General features: G+C 39.1%; 1 protein-coding gene across 1 annotated transcript in view; it reads left to right on the top strand.

The window, feature by feature from the left end:
- Window positions 1-14,883, top strand: part of Naf1 (nuclear assembly factor 1 ribonucleoprotein) — a 50,439-nt gene that overhangs the window by 21,224 nt on the left and 14,332 nt on the right. The window contains exon 3 of the mRNA XM_038329020.1: window positions 13,972-14,065. Within this exon, the coding sequence (XP_038184948.1) occupies window positions 13,972-14,065 (94 nt within the window). The remainder of the gene's footprint in view (window positions 1-13,971; window positions 14,066-14,883) is intronic.

Genomic DNA, 14,883 nt, shown 5'->3' with positions numbered 1-14,883 from the left:
TGACATTTCAAGTGGTTGTACCAGCTTTCATTCCCACCAGCAATGCAGAAGCGTTCCCTTTACCCAACAACCTCTCCAGCATAAGTTGTCATCAGTGTTGTTGATCTTGGCCATTCTTACAGGTATAAGATGGAATCTCAGAGTTGTGTTGATTTGCATTTCTCTGATGACTAAGGATGTTGAACATTTCGTTAAGTGTTTTTAGGCCATTTTAGATTTCTCTGTTTAGGTCGGTACTCCATTTTTTATTGGATTATATGATCGTTTGGTGTCCAATTTCTTGAGTTTTTTGTATATTTTGGAGATCAGACCTCTGTCTGATGTGGGGTTAGTGAAGATCTTTTCCCATTCTGTAGGTCCCCCTTTTGTCTAAATAAGACAGAACCAAACCAAATACAACTATATTCAATAGGAACAAATAATAAATATAAAATTACAAACAACAAATAATATTAAGAAGAAACATATAACAAAAGTTTTACTAAGCATTCTATTTCAAGGAATCTAAATAATGTAGAGGGTAACTACAATTATCTAATCTTCAACCCCATCAAAGATCTGAGAAGGGAAGTAATATTACTTAAGCAACCAGGAAGTACAAACAAGAAACTTCCAAAATGTGCAACAAATGACAGAGACAACTAACTACCTGGGCAGTCACCCAAAGTTTCGTTTTGCAATGTTGAGGCAACCAACTTTGGCTAAGGCCTAACACAACTGACATAACATTTTTCAAAGGCAAGGAACTTTTTGTAGAACTGTCCTACCCTGTCTTGGCAAGATAAGACAATCCTGTTTTATCCACTTATGGATATTCTGTATCTTTGTCAGTAGTTGAGGTATGGGCTTTTCTTTGCCCAAAGGCCAGTTCTGCCAAGAAGAAGACAAGCTCCCAGTGGAGTGCCTTTGGTGCTCAACATTTTCTCGGGAGTAGAGTGGTGTTGCCAGGAGTGATTGTGTCTCATAAGTACCAAACTCTAGGTTAGATTAAAGGCCATGTTCTACAGCTCTACAAAGAGGTCGGAGATTATACTATCTATACTAAATATAATTTCTATATAGCTAAAAAACCTGAAAAACAACTGTGCAATAAATGAGGACAATATCCCCAAACGTAAACAATGTCATTATACAAATAATATCAGAGGTAGAAATGTACATTGCAATATGATAAATATCTCAATATAACAGTTGTTTTAAACAGAGGTAGAAGCATACTCTCATACAATAGAGGTAGAAGCATACTCACATACAATGTTCAATATACAAGAATCAACACCAATGCAATTTTCTAATAACAATAATTCACAAATAACAATCATCCCATCAAACCAGGTAATTCCCCCCCCCCCCTTTTTTTTTCATAAACACCCCTGAGTCCATATAATACCTCCCCCATCCCCTCAACCCTATACCAACTACTAAATGATGTCCCTAAACCAGAGGGCAAACTCTGTTGGGAGAGAGGGCATCGTCCTCTAAGATTGCTTCTAGCTGACATGGGGGCGATGTTCTTCTCAGGGGGTCCCATGAAAGCAAATGATGGTAAAATTCCCAGAATAACATTTGGTCGAGGAAATTGTAACTAGCCTCTGAGTGTTTTGAGGAGGTCCGGCCAGAGTGTTGTCAAAATTGTACACCATTTGAAACTGTCTTGTGTAGTTGGTACCAAAAAAACCAAAAAAAAAAAAGGTCTAATTTTAGCGCTATTAAAAACATGATGTCATAGTAACCAGGTGAAATTGATGTTGTGGGGCCCCATCTTCATCCTGGAAACTTCAAAGATTACTGAAGGAAAATTTGTTGTTTGTTACAGGAAAGGTAAACATTATCTACAAAGACATATACAGACATATATATTCGATGGAAGGTATAATAAAGACAGACACAGATATGAGAAAAGGCAAAGAAAGTTTATCAAGTATCATCATCATCATCATCATCATCATCATCATCATTATTATTATTATTCTGTCCCATTTCATGGCTCCTGACCTGAGACAGAAACTCTGAGATATCTTATCAACAGGCTTGGAATTGAAGAGGGACTGAGCCATAGTCCAACTTCAAAACCAGCTCTATATACATATAAATAAAAGCACACTAATGTATATATATATATGTAAAAAATGTTTTATACTTACTAAACATATTCGGGTTCTGTGTTGATCCATATTAGGTTGTAACTAGTGTCCATGCATCAGTATTTAAATATCCAGGGTCCCTTAAGTTCTTTGAAGATGAGTGGTTTCCTGTGGAGATAAGAAAAGAACCCTGCCCCCAACCTGTATGCTTTTCTTACCATCAGTATGATCATCATCCTTGTGAATGAATTATTTTTCTTTTCCAAGGGGCTTCTTCTCTTCAAACCGAACCTTTATTAATTTTGACGGTATCCACAATTTTTCCTCTCCTGTGGAGACAAGAGCAAAACCCCTTCCCCAACGCAGCACATCTCCTGGCTTCCATTGCGAGGTCAGCACATCCTTGAAATAAACTGGTTGATTTAATTCAGCAGACTTTTCCATTATCCAATGTCTTTCTGCAGCCGTTGTCCCCTTCTCATTAGTGTTGAGAAAATTCAAGGTTAATAAAGCACTATGTAACCTATTTCTAGGGGTATTTTCCACCCCTTTCTGTTTGTTTAACATATCCTTTATAGTTCTATTTGATCTTTCTATGACTGCTTGACCTGTAGGATTGTATGGTATACCTGTAACATGCTTAATATTGTAATAAGCAAAAAAACTGTTTCATTTTCCTAGAGACATAAGCTGGACCATTATCCGTCGTTATTTGTGTAGGTATACCCATGATGGCCATAACTTCTAATAAATGAGTGATTACTGAATCAGCTTTTTCTGAGCTTAAAGCAGTTGCCCATTGAAAACCTGAATAAGTGTCAATGGTGTGGTGTACATATTTTAATTTGCCAAATTCTGCAAAGTGAAACACATCCATCTGCCAGATTTCATTCCTTTGAGTGCCCTTTGGATTAGCCCCTGCAGGCAGTGGTGTTTGGTTATAAAAAGAGCAAGTAGGGCATTTCTTTACAATTTCCTTAGCTTGTTGCCATGTAATAGAAAACTCTTTCTTCAAGCCTTTGCTATTGACATGATGTTTTTTATGAAATTCAGAGGCCTGCAGCACATTACCAATCAACAATTGATCAATTTCTGCATTACCTTGTGCTAGAGGACCTGGTAGACCCGTATGGGATCGGATGTGTGATATATACATAGGGCAAAGCCTGTTCCTGATCATGTCTTGTACCTGGATAAACAATGAGGTTAGTTCTGTATCAACAGGTATAAATTCAGCAGTTTCAATATGTAAGATTACTCTTTCTGCATATTGTGAATCAGTAACTATATTAAGCGGTTCTTTAAAATCCCTTACCACCATAAGAATGGCATATAATTCTGCCTTCTGGACAGAATCATAAGGGCTTTGTTCCACCTTACTCAAATCTTCTGATTTGTAACCTGCTTTCCCTGATTTATTAGCATCAGTATAAAATGTACGTGCACCAGTTATCGGAGCATCACGGATGATTCGAGGGAGAATCCAAGAGGTTCTCTTTATAAAGTTAAGCCTCTTGCTTTTCGGATAGTTGTTATTGATTTCTCCCAAAAAAATTAGCGCAAGCTCTTTGCCATGGTTCGTTATCTTCCCACAACGTTTTTAGTTCATCAGCAGTGAAAGGCACTATAATTTTTGCTGGGTCTATGCCTGCTAGTTGACGATCTCAGTTTGCCTTTTATAATTAATTCAGAGACTTTTTCCACATAAGTTTTTATTTTCTTACTTGGTTTATGTGGTAAAAAGATCCATTCTAAGATAATATCATCTCTCTGCATTAAAATTCCTGTAGGAGAAATTTTGGAAGGCAATATGACGAGAATACAACTGAGCTCTGGATTCACCCTGTCCACATGTGTCTCTTGTAATTTCTCCTCAATCATTCTCAGCTCCTTTTCTGCTTCAGCTGTTAATTCTCTGGGACTGTTTAAGTCTTTTTCACCATCCAAGGTTTTATTTAAATGAATTATCATATCAGGTGTTATGCCAACAGCTGGTCGTAAGCTGGAAATGTCTCCTAACAACCTTTGAAAGTCATTGAGAGTCCGTAACCGATCTCTCCTAATTTGTGCTTTTTGTGTCTTAATTTTTTGCAAACCTATTTTATAACCTAGATAATTAACAGAATCTCCTCTCTGAATTTTTTCAGGAGCAATCTGCAATCCCCATTTAGGTAAAAGTATTTTACTTCTTCAAACAGTCTTTCTAAAGTAGCCATGTTTGAATCAGATAACAGAATATCATCCATGTAATGATAAATTATAGACTTGGGAAATTGCTTGCGTATTATTTGCAATGGTTGATTTACAAAATATTGGCACAGGGTGGGAGAGTTCAACATGCCCTGTGGGAGGACGGTCCACTGGTATCTCCTTGTAGGGTGAGAGTTATTATAAGTAGGCACTGTGAAGGCAAACTTTTCTCTGTCTTTTTCTTGTAAAGGTATAGTGAAGAAACAATCCTTTAAATCAATAACTATGAGAGGCCATCCTTTTGGTAATAAAGATGGCAGAGGAATTCCAGATTGCAGAGAGCCCATAGGTTGAATAACCTTATTGATAGCCCTGAGATCGGTCACCATTCTCCACTTACCAGATTTTTTCTTAACAACAAATACAGGAGAATTCCAAGGGCTGGTAGATTCTTCTATATGTCGAGCATCTAATTGCTCTTGTACCAGCTGTTCTAAAGCCTGCAACTTTTCCTCAGCTAAAGGCCATTGCTTTGTCCATATTGGTTTCTTAGTCAACCATTTTAGAGGCAGTGCTGTTTGTATCTCTGAAGGGCCATCAATTGCTTTGCATTCTTGTACAGCCCGAACAGCCGGTTTCTGCCTTCTGTAATATCTTTTAATATTTCCCTCAGTGATATAGGCTCTAGAAGCAGCAGGAATGTTAATTTGGGTATTCCATTGCTGCAACAGGTCACGGCCCCATAAATTCACTGCAATATTGGCTACATATGGCCTTAATTTTCCTATTTGTCCTTCTGTCCCTATGCATTCAACCCATCTCGTGCTCTGCCTTATTTGAGATAGGGTTCCAATTCCCAGGAACTGAACATTTACATCCTGAAGAGGCCAATACGGATGCCAAGATTCTGGAGTAATGATACTTACATCCGTACCTGTGTCCAGTAGGCCAGTAATAAAAACGCCATTTACACACACTCTTAACTTTGGTCTTTGTTCATTTATAAAAGTCTGCCAAAATACACGTAACTCATCTTTCAGGCCATTTTTGCTTTTAACAGCAGGCATGGGGCTTTCTAATTTTCTTGACGAGGCATGTTCTCGGCAGTAACCGGAAATGACTGGACCACATTCGCCATGGGGGCCTGCGAGAGGCCCCCCATTGAGTTTCCCAGTGGCAACAGGTTGCCTTGTCTATCTCTTATTGACCTGCACTCATTTGTCCAGTGTCTGCCTTTTCCACATCTCCTACATATACCTGAAGGCTGAGTCCTCCTACGTCTGTTATTTCTAGAAGAGGCATTATTATTATTATTATTATTATTATTATTATTATTATTATTTATTATTATTATTTCTGAAAATCCGTTGTCTGCAATTCCTTTTAATATGTCCCATCTTGCCACAATTAAAACATTTGGTAACTTGATGTCTCCTTTTTGCATTAGAAATTGCTTCTTCTACCCATGCTTCAGTGCCATAGTCAAATGATTCAACATTCATTGTATGTAAGACCCATTCGTCCAAGGGCGCTGATCTCATCTTTAAAGGCCCCAGGATCCTTTTACACTCCACATTGGCATTCTCATAAGCCAAAGACTCAATTATTATACGTCTTGCTTCTGGGTCAGATATTCCTATTTGTACAGCTTTAGTTAGCCTTTGTAAAAAATCACTAAAGGGTTCTCTCTGACCCTGTTTAACTCTGACATATGATTCCAGTCTCTGTCCTGGGTCTTGAACCCTGTCCCAAGCCTTTAAGGCTGCTGTAGTACATATGGATAAGGTGTGTTCATCATAATTAGCTTGTTCCAGAGGATCGGAGAAAAGTCCTTCACCTAGAATTTGATCTAGGGAGATCTCAATTCCCTTTGCTCTTTCCTGCTGTTCTAAAAGTTTAGCCTCTTGTCTGAACATGCATTTCCAATTTAATTGTGACCCACTCTCTAGAACAGCTGATACTAATTGTACCCAATCATGGGGCGTTGCCTTATTGCTTATAGACCAAGTTTTGAGCATCTCTCTAACAAAGGACGAATGTAGCCCAAAATTCATAATGGCTTGTTTAATTTCTTTGAGATCATTCATACGGACGGGTTCCCATGTATATTCCTTGATGACCCTAGGGTTTTTGGAACCAGTCACCTTTTCTGACGTTATTATTGGAAAGGCAGGTAGAACTTTATGGAAATTATCCCGGAGAGTTTTACTCATTGACGGAGTTAAATTTCGCCTTTCTACAATTTGCTCCTGTTCATCACAGTCTATAATTTCCTCAATCTTTTCTAATCTGCTTACTATTGCCTTCTGTAAGGCCTGGATCTCCTGTCCAGAATTATGCTCCAAGGCCTTCATGGAGGATTCCAAAACATGAAGTTTGTCCAGTAGAGTTAGTATCTCATCCTTGGATAGAATTTTCATGGCATGAATTGTGCCTTCTTGTATTGACAATCTGTCAGCCAATCTGTCATATCCTTTAGACAAAATCCGATTTTCACATTCAGCAGTTTTAATTCTCTCTGATAATGTTTCAGACAGGGACTGAAGTTTACGATCCAAATCAGCTGTTCTCTCCTCTGCAGCAATGAATCTCTCCTTAATATCAGACTGTAGTTTTTCTAAATTTTGCTCATTTGACAGAGTCATATCAGACAAAGCCCTATTCCCTTCCTTGAGACCTTCAAACTCTTTCTTGGTGTCAGTCTGAATTGTTTTTGCAAATACCTTGACCGACTTAAAGTTGTCACTCAAAACAGTTGTGCCCTTTCTTAAGCATTCAACCTCTGTCCTAAGAATCCTGGTTTCATTCTGTAAGGACTTTATCATTTTTCTATTTTCAAACCATGTAAGGGAGAAACCAAATACGAGAAAAATTGCAAGCCCTATAAATATCCAAGTTATGGGAATATCATATGTATCCTGCAATATTTCTACCATAGTATAATTAAATAGACTGCAGAAGCTTTCAATGGTGATATGGTCAGACTTTTTTTTTTTTTTAATCAAAAGAAATTTTACCTGTAATTACCGTTTCCTGCCAGTAGGTGGTGAGGGCAGTAACTGCTCGGCCAAACCGAGTCTGCAGTACCTGTGGAGCTCGAATGCTGGGACACAGGCAGTAACAGCTAGTCTCCTGCAGGTCAGGGCCCAGGCCGAACTCAGCCGGGACTGGTGCTGCCTGAGGTGTTAGCGAGCTCGGACTGAGTCACCCACACACGTCCTTTGCTCCATACAAGCGGGGCTGGGAAGGACTAGTCTGGGAAACTGCGCTGAAGCAATCAAGAGCCCAAGGCCGAGTCCCTGCCACGCAGTGCGGGAACTGGAGCTAAAGGCTCCCAAATGCCCGAGTTGGACGCCAAATGAAGGTGCGTGGTTGATCGGCAGTTATGATTCACCAGACAAGCTTTAATATATATAATTCAGTTTTAATAAAGGAAAGGAAAGGGAACTTACAAATCCAAGGTTCCAGCGAGGAGAGCAGGAAAACAAAGAGCTGGCAGGCCGCAGGCCAGCAAGATTTTATAAGTCAATATTAGCCTAAGGGGGACACGCCTTTAGACCAAGGGGGACTTGCCTTACAAAACAAGGTTTTTGGCTAGGTTTCCCCTTCATGTAGGCTGTCATTTTGTCTTGTTGACCGTGTCCTTTGCTTTACAGAAGCTTTTCAGTTTCAGGAGGTCCCATTTATTAATTGTTTCAATATCTGTGCTGCTGGGGTTATATTTAGGAAGTGGTTCCCTGTGCCAATGCATTCAAGGGTACTTCCCACTTTCTCTTCTATAAGGTTCAGTGTGGCTAGCTTTATTTTTGATCCATTTGGACTTGAGTTTTGTGCATGGTGATAGATATGGGTCTATTTTCATTCTTTTACATGTTGAAAATTACATTACATCCAGTTATGCCAGCACCCCTTGTTAAATATGCTTTCTTTTTTTCCATTTGATATTTTTTGCTTCTTTGTCAAAAATCAGGTGTTTGAAGATGTGTGGATTGATATCCGGGTCTTCAATTTGGTTCCATTGGTCCTCCTGTCTGTTCTTATGCCAATACCAGGCTGTTTTCAATGCTGTAGCTTTGTAGTAGAGTTTGAAGTCAGGGATTGTGATGCCCCCAGAAGTTCTTTTATTGTACAGAATTGTTTTGGCTATCCTGGGTTTTTTTTGATTTTCCATATGAAGTTGAGTACTGTTCTTTCGAGTTCTTTGAAGAATTTTGCTGGGATTTTGATGGGTGTTGTGTTGAATCTGTGAATAAAGTAACATAACAAACCTAAGTGCCTATGTAAATATCAAACTACTAAACCGTGATCTCAGTCAATACTAGTAATTGTAGCGGGCGTGGTCGGCTGGCAATGGGAAGTAACCAAACTAGCCTTATATGAAATATTCAGCTTTAATAAATGGGAGAAACTTACAGAGCCAAAGTTCCAGTGAAGTGCAGGGAACCAAGAGAGGGAGGATCTTTTTTTTTCTTTCGAGACAGGGTTTCTCTGAAGCTTTTTTTAGAGCCTGTCCTGGAACTAGCTCTTGTAGACCAGGCTGGCCTCGAACTCACAGAGGTCCGCCTGCCTCTGCCTCCCAAGTGCTGGGATTAAAGGCGTGCGCTACCACCACCCAGCTGAGGGAGGATCTTTTAAAGGTATTTTGTACCCCGGAGGGGTCACGCCCCTCAGACAAGAGATTGGTCAGCTACCCCATCAAGTAATGCTAACAAGGCAGTTTTGAAGTTTGCCTAGTAAAATAAACATGTAAAAACAGTTAGAAAATGCTGTTAAGGAAAATGTTGATGGAATTGGTAGGAATTAGCTCTTTCTGAATACCGTGTTATGAAAGCCACAGTTGTTAAAATAATGTGGGTACTGACACTATCAGATATCAATGTAACTAAATTGAGATTTTGGTTAAAAAAAAAAAAAAACCTGCAGGGATAAGTATATTTAGTATGTTAAAGTCTAATTTTCAAGTTAGTCTTAAAAGATTGTAATCTCTGAGAATTACTGACTAGTATTTTAGGTAAAGATAAAGCCAATCCCTGTTATACTTCTTTTTATGCAAGGTTAAAATAATGAATTAGTTAAACAAATACTAACTCCTGAAACTAGAGACGTGAAGAAAATGCCAGTGGGCAAGACAGCTCAGACGACCAGATGTGTACCAGACAAACTGCTAGGGGCAAGGCGAGTATATTTGCCACACATTTGAAACAAGGAAAATATCCTTAGAAAGTCCACAGTTTTCATAAAAGTCAGTAAAAGAGGAATCCTCCAAAAGAAAACTATATAAATTACTTACATGTGCAGTTCATAAACACATGCAGATTGCCAAGAAATATGGAAAGGATATTCAGTCATGTTCAAAACAAAAAGTTTTAAAACAAGATACTATTTTATTTTATATCAGCTGGCAGTGATTTTAAATTTGCTTCTCAGTAATGGCACAATGTAGGAAGTGTGAAAGGATAGTGTTTTTTAGAAGAAATTTAGCAAGTATATGTCAAAATATGAAATACTTTTTTAATATGGGAGTTCTACTTACAACAAAAGTCATACAAAGACATGTAAAAACATGTGCCAAAGATTTTTAGAGAGCATGTTACTGTGGTTGATTATGGCATACCTCTACAGGACAGTGCAGTAGGTGTTAAGTACAGTTGGGTAGATACTTACATTTTGGTATAGGAAAATATTCAGGCTGTAAAGGAAATAGCTGGTATGCAACAAGGGCATTTCAGGAGAGTGCTAAGTATCATGTTAAATAAAGTTGTGTTTGCATGGTGAGTGTATTTGAAGGAAGCATGGGCTTGTGATAGTAACCGGTGTGGTTTGTTGGCGATCAGGGGGTTGTTTTTTACTTTGTATTCTGTACTACCAGAGAGTGATTTTTTGTTTTGTTTTGTTTTGGTTTTTGGTTTTTTAGCATGAACCTATATTTTACAATTAGAACTTTGACTTTTTGGTGTCTGTTATACATACTAACACTTTGAAAGCAGGATTTTACCAGAAAACCTCCTTCTGTGTTTATTGTGTTAAGATGGCAAATGGGGGCTGGAGAGATTACTTGGCCCTAAAGAGTTTGAATTCCCAGCACCCAACTGGTGGCTCACTACCATCTGTGTCTCAAGTTCCAGGGACTTCATACTCACTTCTGGCCTTCTTGGGCTCCAAGTATACACACCGTTTACAGATACACATGTAGGTAAAACTTATAACTGCTGAAAAAATTAGTAAATTTAAAAATGACAGGTGGTTGTCTTTTCCCAAAAATACTCAGAAGAAATCTGATAATTGAAACAAAATTATTTTCTTTAATCCTAAGCGTGTTTTAACCATTCTGAGGCAAATTACTACACTGAGTTGGCTGCAACCCTTAACATCTCTTTGTAAGTAATAGTGTGTCCCAGAAGGAAAGTATATTTTAGATAATATGGTTTGATTCTTTTTTATATATAATTTGTTTATTCTTTTCTCATATATTACACCCCCGCTGCAGTTCTCCCCTACCTCCACTTCTGCCTCTCTTCTCTCCCAGATCTACTCCTCCTCCATTTCCCTTTGGAAAAGAGTAGCCCAACAGGGATACCAACCGATCGATAATGCTGCATATCACATATGCACCATAGCACAAGTTACAGAAAGACCAAGCATATACTCTCATAGCAAGGCTGGGTGAACCAACCCAGTAGGAAAAGAGTCCCTAGAGTAGACAAGAGTCAGGGACAACCCCACACCAAGCTGCACAAATACAGTGTGTATGTAAAGGACCTAGAGCAGACCCATGCAGACTCCCTGATTATCACTTTAGTCTCTGTGAGCCCCATGGGCCCTGCTTGTTGATTCTTAGGGTGTCCTTGACCCCTCTGATTCCTACTTGCCGCGGACCGACTCTCTTGGAGATCGAAGACCGAGGTAGAACGGGGTGAAGGCTAGGAGAACCCGGGATTCGGTGAATGACAGACACAACTCTAATGAGTTTTGAATCTGCTGCAAATTTACTAAAATTCAAGCATCACTTTTATGAGATTACAGAAGGAAGTTGGCAGACACAAAAGCTTACATGAAAAAAGAAATGATTACAGGCAATTGATTGTTTTCAGTATGTCTTGTGGTTAGGGCCAGGTGGGCAGAGCTTTTCTTTGAAATTTGTCTCACACCATTAACCAACTGCTAACTTTCTCATGGCCCTAAATCATATCTGTTCTCATGGTAACCCAAACACCATTCTTCAGGATTTCACCCCCAGGGCTTGCTCCAGTATTGAATGGCTGGTTTCATATTTTCAAGAATAGCCTGCCTTTCTTTCCTATCTAAAATGCACCAGGGGTTTCTCATTCTGGCTAGCCTTTCCATAGATGGTAACTCATGTCACTCCATACGTTTTCCTTCATAATTTACTCATCTTCTCCAATCATGAGCTCTTTCTGTTTTAGGGTATCCATAAGTTTCTCCAGAGAGCGAGCCGGAGTCTAAATCATAACATTAATGGCTTGAATCAAGGGAGGGAATTGACGCATCAGTTCCTCTGTATTCAAGGAGCCGTTGGGAATGTTTCCTGGTTCCTTGAACAGATTAAATTTTTTGTAAGAGAAAAATAGGACAGAGAAAGAAAATAGCAGAGCCAACGCAAAGAACCATCACCAGGAACAAAGTGAACGGAGTCGTTGAGGCCGATCAGGCACCACAACTCAAGCAGACTGCCAGGGAGCCGCCGGGGGCCAAGCTCTGGGAAGCATGAGCCCCTCATTTTGAAACGGCCACCACCTGAGAGGCATTTTGTCACACAGGCGAGGCAGCTGTGGATGTGGCACCTACTGTTCTTTCTCCCTTCTTACATAGTATTTCCTAAGCTCTGCCTAATGCTTGGCTGTGGATCTCTGCCTCTGCTCCCATCAGTTGATAGATGAAGCCTCTCTGATGATTGAGCGAGCTACTCTCTAGTTCATAAGAGTAGCAGAGTATCATTCAGAATCATTTCATTGACCCCTCCTTCCATCTTTCCTTTTTTTGCTAGTTATGTTTGGTTCTATCCTAGATCTCTAGGTTATTCAGACTGTAGTTTCTGGCCCTTTAGGCAGTGTCGTGTGGTCTCCCTTTCATGGTTCTCAAGCTGAACCAATCATTGGTTGGCTGCTCTCTCTAGTTCTGTGTCACTGTTAACCCTAGTGCACTTTGCCAGGCAGGACAAGTTATAGGTCGATGGTTTTGTGGCTGGCTTGATATCCCAGTCTTACCACTGGAAGCTTTGTCATAGTTACAGAAGATGGCTGGGTCAGGTTAGTAATATCCCCTATTACTAAGTCTTCACTGGGCTTAATTCCAGGAAGTTTCCATTGCATAGGTTTCCATATAGCCTCAAAATTCCCCTCCTCTAATTCCAAAGTCTCTTCCAGTACTCTCATTCGATTCCCCTCAGTTCACCTGTGAAATGTATTCTGTTTCTCCTTCCCAGGGGAAGATCCCTGTGTCCTCTCTTGAGTCCTCCTTGTTACTTACTTAGCCTTTCTGGGTCTGTGGATTATATCATGGTTATCCTTTAATTAACAGCTAATATTCACTTATAAATGAGTACATATTTGTCTTTTTGGGTCTGGGTTACCTCACTCAGGGTGATTTTGTTTTACTAGTTCCATCCATTTGCCTGCAAATTTCATAATGTAAATTTTAAATTTTTTTAACAGCTGAGTTGGCACAACTGCATTGTATAAATGTACATTTTCTTTATCCATTTTTTGGTTGAGGGACATCTATGTTTTCTGTTTCTGGGTACCATAAATAAAGCTGCTATGAATGATTCTTTTAAAAACTTAAGTTCCCTCAGGGAAAAATGATCACCCATAATTCACTCTTTTGCATTGTACTTGGTATTATTTAGGTTGTTCTCATCTTTCTCAGCATTTCTTCAAGCATTATCCTGCCACTAACGTCATTGACAGGGCCTTTGCACTTTGAAGTCTTCTTCAGGAGGGATATCATTTGGTTAAGGGTCAAGAGCAAAGAGCTCTGTTTATTTAATATGAAAGCTGGGGTCAGTTTTATTCTTAGGTTTTGCTTCATCTATTTCAGTATTTAGTTTCTATAACAACAGTTTGGTCAAAAAAGAAATCTGTAGGTGTTAAGAAACTTATTTTTTTCAACTGGGAAGAGAAGGTATGAGGTAACACCTTTTCAGCTTTTACAGGCCACGTCTGTTTCCAAGAATACTGTATTTGATTGATGTCATTGGCAGGCCTCACTCTTCACCTCCTGCCTGGAAAGGTTGCTGATTGTTTATTCCACTATAATTAATTAATGAGACAAATATAATTAATTAATGAGACAAATTAACAAAATAGCTTGAAGAGAGATCCCTCCTGCTGTGGAAGAATTGTAGTTCTTAGTAGAACTCTTCAATTGGAATGTCTCTGGATAATAAAGCTTTTCTTTAAAGAAAGAGGTCCTCTCTTGTTGACTGTGATTGACAGTACTTAAGTCTGTATTCTTCATCTCACTGGACTTACATGTTAGAGTTACTGAGCCACATAAGTGGCAGAAATGCAACCAGAAGTCCAATCTTCTATACAAAGGAAACATCAAACGAATGCTTTAAACTCTTAATGTTACATCTTTTACAATCCGTGTCACACTGTAAATGGAAAATATTTCTCTCTCTTTTTTTAAAGTTACTGAAGCTGAAAGATGATTAATGCTTTTCCACGTATTACAGGAACTGCCTTCTGTTGAAGAAGTGACTGTTATTTTGCCCGAAGACATTGAACTAAAGCCTCTTGGGAATGTTTCAAGCATTATTGAACAATTAGGTGTGTAAGTAACTTTTATTAACAAAATTTATGTCCAAGCATACAGTGACAATAGCGTAAGGAATTGATGTTGTGAATTTTCTGTGAAACATAGTTTATCTCCTCATTAAACTGGAAAGTATATTTCTCAGATTTTAGGTAGATATGTTTTTCCTAGTCCTTGCTGATATTTTTTTGAGAGTTTGCTCTGATGTGGTTTACTTTATTGGCTGTAGCGAGTTGACAAAAATTTAGAGATGTAAAACAGCATAAATTTCCTATTTAACAGCTTTGTGGACACGTAGTCTGATACATGTCTGGTCTTGGCAGCTAAAACCAGAAGTCCAAGAATGCTGAGCCCCATTCTTAGGCTCTTTGGAGGAGTCCTTTTTCTGCTGTTCTTTTTGGTTTCTAGACTCTGCTCCCATGTTTCCTATCTCATGTCTCTCTTCCTTATTTTTTTTTTTTTTTTTTTTTTTTGAGACATGGTTTCTTTGTTTAGCTCTGTCCTGGAATTCTCTGTAGACCAGGCTAGCCTCAAATTCAGAAATCCACTTGTGTCTGTCTGTGGAATGCTGGGATTAAAGGCAAGTGTCAACACCACCCAGCATCTTCATTCTTAAAGCCAGGGGTTTATTTTCTGCTTGACCTTTCACCACCGTTACATCTTTTTTGCCTATCCTTTGGAAAGGTTCTCTCCATGATCAGCCAAGACAGTACAGTCAGTAGCGCCTCCTGAGGATGGAATCCCCTCATTCACACCACGCCTCTTGTCCTTGACTGTGAGAAAGCATGGGAGCTGTTCTTTGTAAATGCGTATTATGTGTGAAGAATATAGA

The sequence above is a fragment of the Arvicola amphibius genome, chromosome 4 (genome assembly GCF_903992535.2).
Source record: "Arvicola amphibius chromosome 4, mArvAmp1.2, whole genome shotgun sequence".
Lineage (NCBI taxonomy): Eukaryota > Metazoa > Chordata > Mammalia > Rodentia > Cricetidae > Arvicola > Arvicola amphibius.
The sequence above is the reverse complement of the archived record's forward strand: the minus strand, read 5'-3'. Positions and strand labels throughout refer to the sequence as shown.